The sequence below is a fragment of the Cololabis saira genome, chromosome 14, assembly GCF_033807715.1.
Source record: "Cololabis saira isolate AMF1-May2022 chromosome 14, fColSai1.1, whole genome shotgun sequence".
In the NCBI taxonomy this organism is placed as follows: domain Eukaryota; kingdom Metazoa; phylum Chordata; class Actinopteri; order Beloniformes; family Belonidae; genus Cololabis; species Cololabis saira.
The window spans coordinates 28,485,340-28,498,921 of record NC_084600.1 but is presented as its reverse complement, the minus strand read 5'-3'; the positions used below and the strand labels follow the sequence as shown (position 1 = coordinate 28,498,921).

General features: G+C 42.5%; 1 protein-coding gene across 3 annotated transcripts in view; it reads left to right on the top strand.

Annotated features, from left to right (window-relative positions):
- Positions 1 to 5,820: 5,820 nt before the first annotated feature.
- The window catches only part of rabep1 (rabaptin, RAB GTPase binding effector protein 1), a 32,947-nt gene continuing 25,185 nt past the window's right edge, over positions 5,821 to 13,582 (top strand). For 2 of the 3 annotated variants that reach the window (XM_061740314.1, XM_061740313.1), the window contains exons 1-3: positions 5,821 to 5,977; positions 11,985 to 12,113; positions 12,416 to 12,619. In XM_061740314.1, the coding sequence (XP_061596298.1) occupies positions 5,932 to 5,977; positions 11,985 to 12,113; positions 12,416 to 12,619 (379 nt within the window). In that variant the 5' untranslated portion in view covers positions 5,821 to 5,931. Of the gene's footprint in view, positions 5,978 to 11,984; positions 12,114 to 12,415; positions 12,620 to 12,911; positions 13,067 to 13,582 lie in introns of those variants that run through there. The other variant, XM_061740315.1, reaches the window with a different exon arrangement.

The window sequence follows — 13,582 nt, the reverse complement described above, 5'->3', positions numbered from 1 at the left end:
AACAGGTTTTGCTGTATGTGTTCCTCGTTGGGAATAAATAATATATCTCCCATTGATAGAATTTATCATTTAATAGTCTGTATTTGATCTGAGGATGTAATTCAGTCAAGGCGTCGCTGGTCTCCTCTCATCTACTGGGTTTCACTTTTATTTCTGTAATGGTGGCCAATTATAACTAAAATAAGACTTTTTCTTTTTTTTCACCACTGTTCTGTTCAGGTTTAATGTCACCCTGACTATTTTAATTATTATATTACATGTAAGCAGTGCTTTGCTCGTGTGGGGCACAAATACAGAACATCCTCCGTTGGAAATGCTTCAGGGGATTTTTACAGGCTTAAACGTTCCCAGTGACACGTGTGCGTCACTTGTCTGGTCTGCCGTAGTCTTGCTGAGACGCACACAAACCCGAGTTAATGTGAAACATTGTCACGCAAACTTTCCTCCTTAACCGCATCTCAGCTAATGTTTCTTCTGTCAGGTGTGAATCGCGAGACGTCATCGCTTAACGGGCCAATGAAGTCATTGTTTTTACGCATCTTATGTCAAGTTCTTTGGTTTCAGGCACATCCAAACTAAAAAAGACCATAGACGTAAAACAGGAAAAGCCTGGACTACAAGTGAAGTGTTAAAGTTGGGTCAAGGGCTTGGCCTCCAAATCTGTTTGATGACAACTCTGATATATTACTTCTCCAAAACAAAAGCTGTATAAATCTGAGAGGTTGTTCTTGTTTAAAGCTGTCAAAAATGTAACATGAGTGACTTTAAATGTGAGTTATTAACTGTTGTTGAAATGAGATGAAGAAACAGGGCTCTGTTAGGTCTAATCGGCCCAAACGAGATCTAAATGTACGCAAATTCTAACTGAGAGGAAAAAGTGCTACGTGTGAAAAAAGAGGAAATGGTTTGTCAAAGATTTAGCTGCCTATATGCAAATGCTGCTGCTGACAGATGTGCCAGGGGGCGATTGAACTTACCTTGTCTGGATATGCACTTGTTGATGAGCAGGAATATAAGGCCAATGACCAGGGAGAACAAAATCACCCCGAGTATCACCAACAACCAGATATATTGGCGTACAAGAGACATGGTGACTCCTAAAAATCAAACACGGTCGAAAAGAAAAGAAACCATTAAAAAAACATGAAGAAAAATCAGAAAACAATAGCACGACATTAAAGTTGGACTTCACTGCAGCCGCTGCTTTTCAGTATACAGGGCTGAGGGTTGGAAAGCAGACCGTTCACCACTTCCTCTTTTCGTCTGTTGACTAAGTGTTAAAAGTTATTTTTGTATTTACATTAAGTTTCTGAGAATCCAACATGTCTGCTGATGACCTCCAGGGACTCTGCTGAGGAAGACGTCTGCTTCCTGCGCTGCCAGCAAGAAAAATGTGACGCTGACAGATAATTCTACTGCCGGGTAGTCGGTGAGTGCAGGTTTCTGAGGCCCGCACTTGCAAAGAATGAACTGTTTACTCCAGCTGGAACGACACATTTCTGTCCCTGTGCTCTATCGCTGCCAGCAGGATGATAGAAATGTTTTTTTTTTAATGTTTATCTTAATTTCTCACATCCTCGGCCTGCACTGGCTTCCTTGCACACTTGCAAATACATCTAGCTGGATATTGTGAGTCATTTCATTCAAGAGCCAGACTTTTTATTATTATTTTGTATTATTCAGTCCTATTAATGAAGTTTCAGCTCAGTCCAGAAGTCAATTTTGATGCTCAAATAGTCAGAAAATACCTTACCTTTTCAGAAAACAGCTGACGGCTCGAAGCCTGCGTAAGGGTGTTGCGCTAGTCTCTTGGAAAAGGGAATGTGAAAGTGGATAGCATTATACGACAGCGGTCTTCATTTGGTGAAATTCTGCATGACAGCTGCTCACTTTCTTCATAAGTCAAGTGATAAGCCGGGAACTGTACTGTCCCCACCCTCTGCTACGCTTCACTGACCACAGCATGTGGGCGTTTTGCCTGAAAGTCAGAGAAGCATACTGAAAAATGTACATCCCATAAGAAACTTGTACTCCACAAGTTCATTTAAACTATATTATAAGTCTGCAGGACTGTTTTGAGGCTACAGAACAGACTCGGAAGAAATCTGGGGGCCACATGGTGATGACATCACTGCCATGACTGGGTGGGACTGACTACATGTATATCAGCTTCTGTGAGGACGTCAGCATCCCCACCAGAACCGGCAGGTGCTTTCCTCTGGTAATGGACTGCTAGTGACCTGAAAGAGTCCTCCCCTGACCCCCAGCTTCCCTATTACATCGCAGCCATCTCAGCCAAGTCATGGATCTTGGGGCTGTTTCATTGTTGCCCCTCCCACTTGTCTGTCTCTACCAATCAGGTGAAGAGGCAACTGGAGAGACTGAACTGGAACTAGGCTATAGGCCCAAATGGCGTCAGTTCCAGAGTCTTGAAAGCCTGTTCGGACCAGCTATGTGGGATTCTGCAACACATCTTAAACCTCAGCCTGAACCAGAAGGTTCCAGTGCTGCAGAAGACGTCCAGCCTTGTTCCAGCACCAAAAATACCTCATCCATCTTTCCCTAATGACTATAGACCCAGGACCCACTGCAGTTTGCTTATTGCTGTGGAGTTGGACTTGAAGACGCCATCATAGAAGTGCTTCAATTAACCCACAGTTGTCTGGATGGAGCAGGCAGATCTATTACCTCCAGCAGACACAGGTGGACACCTCCACCATCACCTGGATGACTGACTACCTGACAAACAGATCCCAGTTAGTGAGACTGAACGGTTGTATGTCCGACTGGGTGGTCAGCAGCACAGGAGTACCACAGGGAACTGTACTCTCACCACTCCTCTTCATGCTGTACACCTCAGACTTCCAGTACGCGTTCTCACCAGGACTAAGAAAGTGGACCACATCACTCCAGTTCTGAGGTCTTTACACTGGCTCCCTATACCTCAGAGAATAGACTTAAAAATATTTATGTTAGTTTATAAATCACTGAATGGTTTAGGGCAAAAGTACATCAGGGACGTGTTGTTGCCATAGCAATCATCCAGACCTCTCAGGTCTTCTGGTTCAGGTCTGCTCTGTGTCCCCAGAACCAAACTAAACATGGAGAAGCAGCGTTCAGCTTCTATGCTCCACAGATCTGGAACAAACTTCCAGAAAACTGCAGGAATGCTGAAACCCTCAGTTCCTTTAAATCATGTTAAAAACCCATTTGTTTACAGCTGCCTTTGATGAATTATTTTAACCATCTGAATTTAGATTTCAACTGTTAATTAGAGTTATCAATTGTAACTCTTGTTTAACTCTTCTTTATTCTGCCACTGCACTGTGACTTTTTTTCTCCCTTCTATTCACTTTTCATATATTTATTATGTAAAGCACCTTGAATTACAGCAATGCTGAAATGTAATGTATAAACTTGCCTAGGAAATCAGAATCCTGTCATCTGCAGAAATACTCTACAGTTGTGGGGTGCTGCTGTAACACAGACGCTAAAGGAGATTCTTCAGACCTCTACAGGAGATCCTCCAGAAAGGGGATCTACAGAACTATCTCATCACCATCATCCTTCTTGTAATTTGTTGTGCTGGTCTGCCCCCTCCTTTTCTCTTCTGTGCATGTTTGCAGGCCAGAGCTTCAGGAGCTACATGCTGGCCTGCAGTCCCACCCTCTGACCACCTCAGTGTCTGCTATCTACACCTGTTTATATGGTAGTCTCTGTAGTCCACCAACTAACCATGTATCAGTCACATGTACATAGAACTCTTAGTTCTCCAGTTAACGGATAATTCATAGTAATATATAAGCTGTCTGTCAGGGTTTGACACTTCCCCCCAGTTTGAGTTTCAGTTCTGTCCCTCCTGTTTCCCATTTGCCCTGATTGTGTCTGCACCTGTGTCTCGTCGTGTCTCGTTATCCCCTGTGTATATCTGGTCTTGTAATTCCTTTGTTCCCTGTCGGTCCGTACTGTTTGCTCCCTCCATGTCTCCTCGTCGTTTTTGGATTCCAGTTTTTGTTCTGCTTTTGATCCTGCCCAGCAGCGTTTTTGGTTTTGTTTTTGCTCAATAAATCCTGTTTTGTTGCGAACTCCTGCCTCCTGCTCTCCTGCATTTGGGTCCTCAACAACCACACCTGTGACACTCTCTTGTACTTTTGACAATATATCTGTCTCTACCCTCTCTGTTCTTCATCCTCCCTTTCCTATCTCTCTTTTGCTGCTATACCTGGCTGGTCTTCATCTAGGTTTCTTCCCAAGTTTTTCTTGCCACTCTTTGGCTTCAGGTTGGTCTCCTTCTGGAGGAGTTTTTACCTGACATTGTTTATGTTATAATTGTTCTGGGGTCCTGCAAAGGATAAAGCGTGTATAGATAATGGATGGATGTTCTGGGTCTCTGGAAAGCGACCTTTGTTATACCTCGAGTGGTAGAAAAGTACCTTTATTGTGTTTATTACATCCTCTCACTGATCCTCTCTTATTAACCAGCAAGGTTGTTTTCCCAGAGTTTTGTGATTTCTCTGGCAGTGACGCCGAGAAATGTTATTGATCTCATTGTAAAAAACTGAAATCCAATATCTTTGATCTGACGATAAGCAAGAAGATTGTTAATTGTTTTATATAAGTATTGTTTTCTTTACAAGATGTGTTGTTTGGACAAACCTAAAAATAAAATGTGATTTTGAATTTTGTTCAAATGATCAAAAATCTGCCATGAATAAGGAGGGCAGAGATAGAAGGGACGTATTTTGCCTTTCAGATCTTAAAAGCTGAGTCCTATGTTGAGGATGAGAAACTGTGGGGGTTTACTAGCGGGGAATAGATTGTCATCATAAACAAGCTTAAAATGCTTTTCAATGGTGAACATTTATTAACTGAGTTAAGGACAATGTGACGAGGTAAGAGTTGGTTGCTTGGGGCAGGGCACATGTTAAAGAGGTGAAGTAGAGGAGGTGGAGGAGCTTTGTTGTCTTGACATCAGTGGCTTCTAGCGCCTCCTTTGTCAAATTATTGCATATACAAGTTGGATATTCGATCACTTTCATACAGTTTTAATGTGCAGCTGTATTTTCGTCACAAGTTTTGCTGAAATAAATATTTTATTGTTTCTGTGTTACAAAGAAGTAAAGGTTCTTAAAGCCAGAGATATGAAAGAATGCACACAAAATACAATGTTTTAAGACATTTTTAATGGTATTTCATGTCTGTGCATGTCTGTTGGTGCCCTTGACCAGGTCTTGTTTGCAAATGAGAATTTGTTTCAAATTTTTACCTGATAAAGTGAAGGTTAAATAAAATAAAATACATTTTTTTATGTCTTTATTATGTATTGAAATTTACCCCACCTGTTTTGTCTGTAACAGTTTCTACACAATTGTATTTACACCGTTATGAATATCAATGGGCAATTTTATTTTACTTTATGTTTTATTGTATAAAAGTATTTATTTATTCTACTACTTTACTTCATTTATTGTTTGTTATTATGGGATAGTGCAGAGGTCTCACATATTCATGAGATGATGATACATCCGGTTAATGTGGAAATAAGTAGCTGTAGGTGGCTTTTACTTTGAAAGAAACTATCGGAAATGTCGCGCAACAGTGACATTTAGTAATTAATATAGCCTACAATAAATGTGTTTGTTGCTTTAAAATATACGCCTAAAAATAGAGAAAAAATACAAAATATATTTGTGACGTTATTCGATGTTGAATTTTATTTATTTACTGCCTAAATTATTGTAGACACACCCTATGGGCAGATTAAAAACGTCACAGAGCCGACATTTGGCTTTTATTTTGAAAGTTCAACCGGAACAAGCTATCTGCGCCGTGGCTAGCTTCCCGGTAGCTGTGATGTTAGCCTGTTTCCTTGGACGCTCCTAGCTGTTATTTCGCCTCTCTGGTAGCTGCCTGCGGCCCCCCCAGGAAACCATGACCGAGGAGGCCTCGGGACCCCCGCTGGCGGCCCAACATGACGGTAAAAGCCCCGGGTTTGACGGCCTGCGCGGCGGCCTGCGCGTCCCTGACAGCGTTAGCAGCTAGCAGCGTCGGGGCGACGTGTCGCTGCACTCGAACCGACAACAGAGTCAACTCTGGTGCTGCTGACAGCTCGAGGAGCTGCTGCTCCTCAGCATGGGCTGCTCTCACTGGGGGGGTTGTTTTGATCCAAAGGTCTGGTCCAGGTCTGGTCCAGGTCTGGTCTGGTCTGGTCCAGGTCTGGTCTGGTCCAGGTCTGGTCCAGGTCTGGTCTGGTCTCCAGGTCTGGTCCAGGTCTGGTCCGGTTCTGGTCCGGTCCAGGTCTGGTCCAGGTCTGGTCTGGCCCAGGTCTGGTCCAGGTCTGATCTCCAGGTCTGGTCCAGGTCTGGTCCAGGTCTAGGTCCAGGTCTGGTCCAGGTCTGGTCTGGTCCAGGTCTAGGTCCAGGTCTGGTCCAGGTCTGGTCTGGTCCAGGTCTAGGTCCAGGTCTGGTCCAGGTCTGGTCTGGTCCAGGTCTAGGTCCAGGTCTGGTCCAGGTCTGGTCTGGTCCAGGTCTAGGTCCAGGTCTGGTCCAGGTCTGGTCCAGGTCTAGGTCCAGGTCTGGTCCAGGTCTGGTCCAGGTCTGGTCCAGGTCTGGTCTGGTCCAGGTTAGGCATGGGACGATATGAAAATTTCATATCACGATATTAGTGGACAAAAATATCACGATTACGATATTATCACGATATTAGCGTGTCGCTTATAAAATTCTTAAAATGCAAGGAAAAACACTAACCGTGGATCCACTGGTTCCTTCAGAACATTTATTCTCAAATCATTCTCAACACAGTGACACTTGAGGGACAGAACAAATAGTGTACTGTAAATGTTATGCATTACAAAGTGTAAACTATAGTACCGGTACCGGTACTTATTTGAACTTTCTTTTTTTGTAAGAAAATACTTCCCTGAGAGTCGAAAGAAATAAGTGACAAATAGAAATAAAATGACAAAGTAGAGCCAAATGCACACTGATTGTATTACTCTCTGAAACTTTAACAGTGGCTGGCTGCCTGCTACTTAGTACGGCTCTCTGGAAAAATAATAAAATAAAGGCACTGCTCTGTAGTATGCAAAACAAAAGCTGCATGGCCAACAGAAAGATTGAGTGAAAATAAAGTGCCACAGTAGTCAAATGCACACGGATTGTACTACTCTCTGAAAAAATATTGAATAAATAATAATAATAAATAATATTAATAAAATACATGAAAAAAATAACACTGGCTTTTACCTGGCTGGTAGCCTTGTGTGACCACAAAAAAAAAAAAAAAAAAATTGGCGATAATTACAGTACCCCACGATAACGTTATCGCAGCCGTTTTTTATCGCGATATACGATAATATCGTATATCGCCCCATGCCTAGTCCAGGTCTGGTCTCCAGGTCTGGTCTCCAGGTCTGGTCTGGTCCAGGTCTGGTCTTCTGGTCTGGTCTCCAGGTCTAGTCCAGGTCTGGTCCAGGTCCGACAGCCTCTTAACACGGGTCACGTGTGTCTTATTAATCCTGTGTTAGGCGCTCCTGCGTGCAACCTGGTCCAGAGAGGTGGAGGATGAACCTGCAGGGGCTTTGCCTGTGTTGCCCTGTGTTTATTCTTCTGCAGGACCGCTAAACCTGTTATAATACTGAGCAATCACAACTAAAAGCACCGATCAGTCTGTGTAACAGAAGCAGAGAGAGACAGTCATGCATGAAGCATAGTTTAGCACGTTTTATTAAGCAGCTTTAGCACAGTTCAGAAGTTATGTTTAGTGATTGTGATACTGAAGTTAATGATACTTTTAGACATAAACCAAGAAGAAAACTGCCATAACCACCCTGAAATGGCACATCAAGAGCACTCATTACATTTCTCTAACATCACTTTGTTTATATCCACCTCATCTGTGCAGTGCACGTATATATACATGCATGTCCAGCGTGTTTTATTGGATAAGATGCACCCAAAAATGTAATGCATCATGTGAACAGTAAAAGGAAATCGAAAGATTATATCAGGTGCATGCTGGGCGTTTTCAGACCGACACATTTTGAGAGACAGCATAGTATTTTTTCATTATTAATATTGCAAAGACCAGCAACAGGCAGCAGATGTGCACTGATGAGGGTCAGACTATGGAGGAGGAAGAGAAAGGGGTTGTGTTGGTAAGGACTGAGCTACATAAAGATGGATGAGGTGATTTCCACTCGAGTGTTAAGGCTATCTAGTAAAATACATCTTTTAAATGCTATTTGGCCCTTTTTTTTGAGAGCTTAATGTTCATTCCCTCAGTCAGTTGTAAATGTGGCTGAATATTACAGCATTAATCTAGTTTATATTGTAGATCATGTTACTGTGTGTGACATTTGATGGTGACTGGTTCAGGGTCCCTCAAGTCAATTATAAGAGGATATCTGAAGCGCCTGACTCGCATGATGCTTGTGGAAAGTCTCAGGAACGACGAGTGAGCCAGCAGCCTGAGTGAAGACATTTGTTGGGACGATGTGCAACTATGAGTTATTTAAAATGGGAACGATTTAGGCCCTTAAGGGTTGCTTGTGTGAGAAGAAATATTTAAAAATCTATCTTGGAATCATATCTGGAAAAATGAACAGCATTTATGTTCTGGGTCTCTGGAAAGCACCTAGAAACAACTTCTGTTGTAATAGATGCTATATAGATAAAATGTAATTGAATTTATATGAACTATAAAGCATCAAGATGTGTGTTGAACGGCGGATTGGGGAAGGAATTGTATATGTCTACTTGAAGACTTTTTTTTTTTTTTTTTTTTTTTGCTGATGTGGTTAAAAACTTGACTCACTATCTTAATGGAAAAAAAAACCCACCAACTTTTGAGTTAATAAAACCCTATTGAACAGGCGTGTGCCCTGAATTACATGTGATACTATAAAGTTAAAGGCAATTTGTGGTCATATTTTGCTATGTTGGATATATTCAGCATTAATAAGCTTCAGCTGACAGATACTAGATGTCACCACAACTTTGGAGCTGCAGGAAAGAGAAGTGACACGTGACACAGAGTCATCTCTCTGCATCCTTTGTGAATCTGTGTAGGCTGTCTTTTGATTAATGACAGGTTTTGCTTACGTCAAGATTCACGAGATCCTTGTGGCTTCCTGGTTTGAAGGATTACGTTTTCTTTCACAAGGGAACACAAAGTTGGTCAAATTTTTTTTTAAAGGGGACCTATTATGAAAAACACGGGTTTTCTTGTTTTAACATATATAAAGTGGTCTCCCCTCACCCTGCCAGCAGAGGGGAGACGAAATCCCATTAATTTCTGCAAGGTCTGTGACCCCCGCCCGACAGAATCCCCCAGTGTCACGTGATTTTTTTTTTTGAGCCGATTAGAATCTGCGCCTATGGTGACGTCACCATAGGCGCAGAGGTTCGGCCTCCCCTGCTGAAACCACGCCCCCAACCAGCTCTCTCTGCCGGCTGGAGCTTCAGCCATTGTTCAGCAGCGGTGACTGTTTTCCACCGGTTTCAACAGCGAGGGACAGTTAAAATGAGGTTTTGCATCGACATTTACCCTCATAAAAGGATCCGTTCCAACAGCACGGACCCGGCAACTGCACACGAGTCGGCGGTAAGTTCCTTTTTTTTTTTTAATGTTATTTATATTTGTATGATCTTTGCATGGGCTAAGTATTTAGCTTAGCTCCGGGGCACCGGCGCCGCATACGGAGCTGCCGGAGCTGCTCACGGACCGGACCGGACCGGCTCCAGTGTTCCCTAACGGAGCCACTCACTCGTTAGGTAAATTAGTAATACATTTTTTCTGTTTGGTTTCAGATCTTCCAAGCACCTGAAGCTGTTCAACGACACCTTCAGAAAACGCACGGTCCTTCCTTGAGCCAGCAATAGTGCATAAATGTTATTTATATACAACTCATATTTTATTTTTTTAACAATAAAGTTGCCATTTTTGAAAATTCAGTGTTGTGATTTATTTACAGTTAACATGATTCATTTGTCTTGTAACATAAGAAATGATGAGAAATCTTCCTGTGTGAAGACGAGGTGACTAAAGGCTGATTTATGGTTCCGCGTTACACCAACGCAGAGCCTACGGCGTAGGGTACGCGTCGATTTAACGCAGAACCGTAAATCAGTCTTTAAGATCCGTTTACAGCGTGTAACTGAATGAGAGCGTCCGACTATCACGTCGAGCTGCGTGACATCGGATGCTCTCTGTCCACACTGAAACTGTTAAACTCGCGGCCAGTTAGGACAGTCCAATACAAAAAAAATAAGCCATGGAATTGATTTTGTCGCAGAAGCTTCTCGCATGGGACACGTTTTGTGTACGACGCAGCCGGCTGCTCTGGCCGGAGCGAGGCTTATTCTCCTCCCCTCCTACACGTCATGCAAGCAGCCAATCAGCGCAGAGCCTCATTATCATAGCCCCCCCCGCCCTGAAAATGAAGCACAGAAAAAGGCTTTAGAAGCGGTAAAACTAGAGACAGGGCCCACAGGCTGGATTTCTGATTTATGTAGAAAAAACAAGCTTTAGATTGTTTTTAAGACATTCAAGGCCTGTTTAAAATATACATTAAATGCCATAATATGTCCCCTTTAAGTAAGTTCTGCGACTGTGCAAAGTAGCCTTATAGTAGTGGACTTTCTGCAGTATATGTCCCAGAGATCACATGACGGCGACAGGGATGTGCTGAACTGCCGTGCTGCTAGTCCTCGTAAATGTTTCCATTTGTCTGTCTGCATGTGAGAGAGGCATCATGACTCCCGTCACTGAAGCAGTTTTAGATTACGGATGAATTTAATCAGGTATGAGCTGCTTTCAGTGTAAGTTTCTCCAACGCAGCCTTAAGCTTTGGAATAATACAAGTACAATATGTATGGAAAAACATGGTTATTGAGCGACCAAGTGACTGCATGATTAAAGCAATTACTACAGCTACTTTGTCATTCACAAGTTCAAGCAGTCAGATTTGTTGATGTTTTCAGTAGCAGCAGCACAGTGACCCACTTGAAGTTGTGATCCGGTCTGCAGCAGCTGGAGAACCACGTGGCAGGTTTTCTTAGCGATGACATTTGCAGTTGATTTGCTCGTGTTTCTCAGAGCGTGAGGGGATTGTTGCCACGTCTGTTAATTCTTATCTGATCAGCCGGGCTGCATGTGTTCTTGGAGACACTTGGGTCACCGTGTTACACTTGATGCATTCACAGAGATTTTGTTTCTTGCCCGACAGATTTTACACAACACAAGTAAAAAGTGTACTTTTCTCAAGTGTCAAAAGTGAAATTATTTCACAACAATAGTTGGATGTGAATATGATGGCCCGATAGATTGACTTTCCTCATCCTTGTTAGTTTCACTGGTTTGTGCATTAACTATGTCATTGATGGATGGATGAATGTCATTAATATCGTCTGGTGCAGTGGTGAGCATGAACCCTACCAAGACACCGTAGGATGGATCCTGTATGTAAAGAATATTAACAGTGCAGGAAAATATAAGGCAGATATAGTTTTTGGTCTCACGTGGAGGTTATGTCACTTTTAAGACAATATAAACTGTAAATGTGTTATATGTTATGAGGTTTTGTGATTTAGAGACAACAGTTGGACTTCAGAAAACTGTGAAATGTGTTTTTTACTTCGTTCAGATGTCTTATAGAGCTGACATCTGACTGACAATTGATTAATTAGTTGGAGGATTATCTAGTAATGACAGTTATCAAGAGTTAAAACACTAATTAACATAGTTACTTTGGAATAATAACAGAAACATGATTTAATTTACATTTTATTGAACCACTGACTTTTTGATCTGAGCGATCAGAAACCATGAAGTCACATAATGAGACTTGTTGTTTCTTTTGTTGTTGTAGTTTGTTTTGTTTTAGGGTCTTGTTAAATGAAAGTTGAGGATGTTTACCACAGTTTTGAAATATGTTATTGACATGTAATTGCAGTACTGACTATGTCTTCTTCATCACCCAGAGGTGCTCCAGCAGCGAGTGGCTGCTCTGGAGCAGGAGAGGACCGAGTTCATCAAACTCAAACAGCAGCTGGAGGCCGAGTTCAACCAGAAGCGGGCCAAGTTCAAAGACCTGTATATTACCAAGGAAGGTTCGGATCTCATAATTGTGACGTTTTTATATCATTTAGCAAGATTTGTGGTGCAAGTCATTGATGAGAAGCAGCAGAGTCTCTGTTAAACTGTGAACTTGGTGCTTCTACATCACCATGTGCCGAATAAGGTTTTCTGAAGACGTTAGTCTGAGGAACTCATAAAATGCTTGTAAACTAGTGCAGCTTCTGCTTCATACTTCACTTTTTTGCTCCACTGTGTACTTTCTCTGGCCAGCTGTTAACACGTGTCTCCTCTTCTGTCATTCTTGTCACGCTCGATCCATTTCAACCTCCTCCAGAGGAGTTCAAGAGGCAGACCACAGCGCTGGAAGGCGCCCAGTCCGAGGTGAACTCCATGCAGGCCCAGCTGGTCCAGGCCCAAGCTGAGATCGAGACCATCAAAGCGGTGGCCACCATCTCCGAAAACACCAAGCAGGAGGCAATCGACCAGGTCCGCGGCCAGTGGCAGGAGGAGGTGGCCTCGCTGCAGGCCATCATGAAAGGTGAACTTAACAGCAGTGCAGGAGATTATCCCGTCATTTTGGAGAAACATTTTGTGCTTCAACTTTGAGGTTTGCTGGGTGTTTGATCTTTTCCGTTCGTCTGTTGTTGTTACTGAAATTCCCAACTGAATTTCATCAGAGTTGAAAAACAGCGTTTTTGTCCTCCTGCGTTTACGTCGTTCATTTTGCTGAGGTAATGTTTTCCGGCTGCAACCTTTGTGCAGCATGTTTGTAGCCACCAGCTGATAACGGCGTGAGCGTGCCTATAAAAAATCCAGCTTCAACTTCAGATCTTTGTGTCCTCCTGCTCTCTGGGTCTGTCTGACTATGCTGTCGCAGCGACGACTTTAACATAAGGTTGCGCTTTCTTACACCTTTCCATGGAGCTGTTAAGACGTTGGGGCGCTTTTATACGTGTTTAAGAACACAAGCGTTGTGAAAGAGCAGGTAAATAAGATTTAATTTCTCTTCTTTACTGCTTTGATTTCTCTCTCTGAACTGTGATTCATTCGGCAAATTTGAACTACGTAGATATTTCTGCTGCTACTTTTCTGTGAATCTTGTGCATCCAGGTGAAGTGTCACTAAAATTTAATTAATACATTTTTTCTTTTTTAATGTAAAGGTGAAAATGTCTTCTGTGAAGTTCCGGTTAGGAGGTGATTGGGGCGGCATCGTCACATGCTGAGAAACAGTTAACACTAACACTAACATTGAGATTTTAGGCGGTTGCACACATCGAGACTTCTGTTGACCTCCTCGTCCGTCTGATGTGGCTTGATTATATCTCCTGTTTCTTTTTTACATAATAACACTACTCTCTGTGTTCATGTTGCTATCTTGGGTGTTCTGAAGAGACACGTGACTGTCACACATTTTATTTGACTACTTTGCAAGATAACGTAACAGACTTTTTAAATATCAATAAAATACTGCTGGCTGACACTCTGACTCATCTGAACTG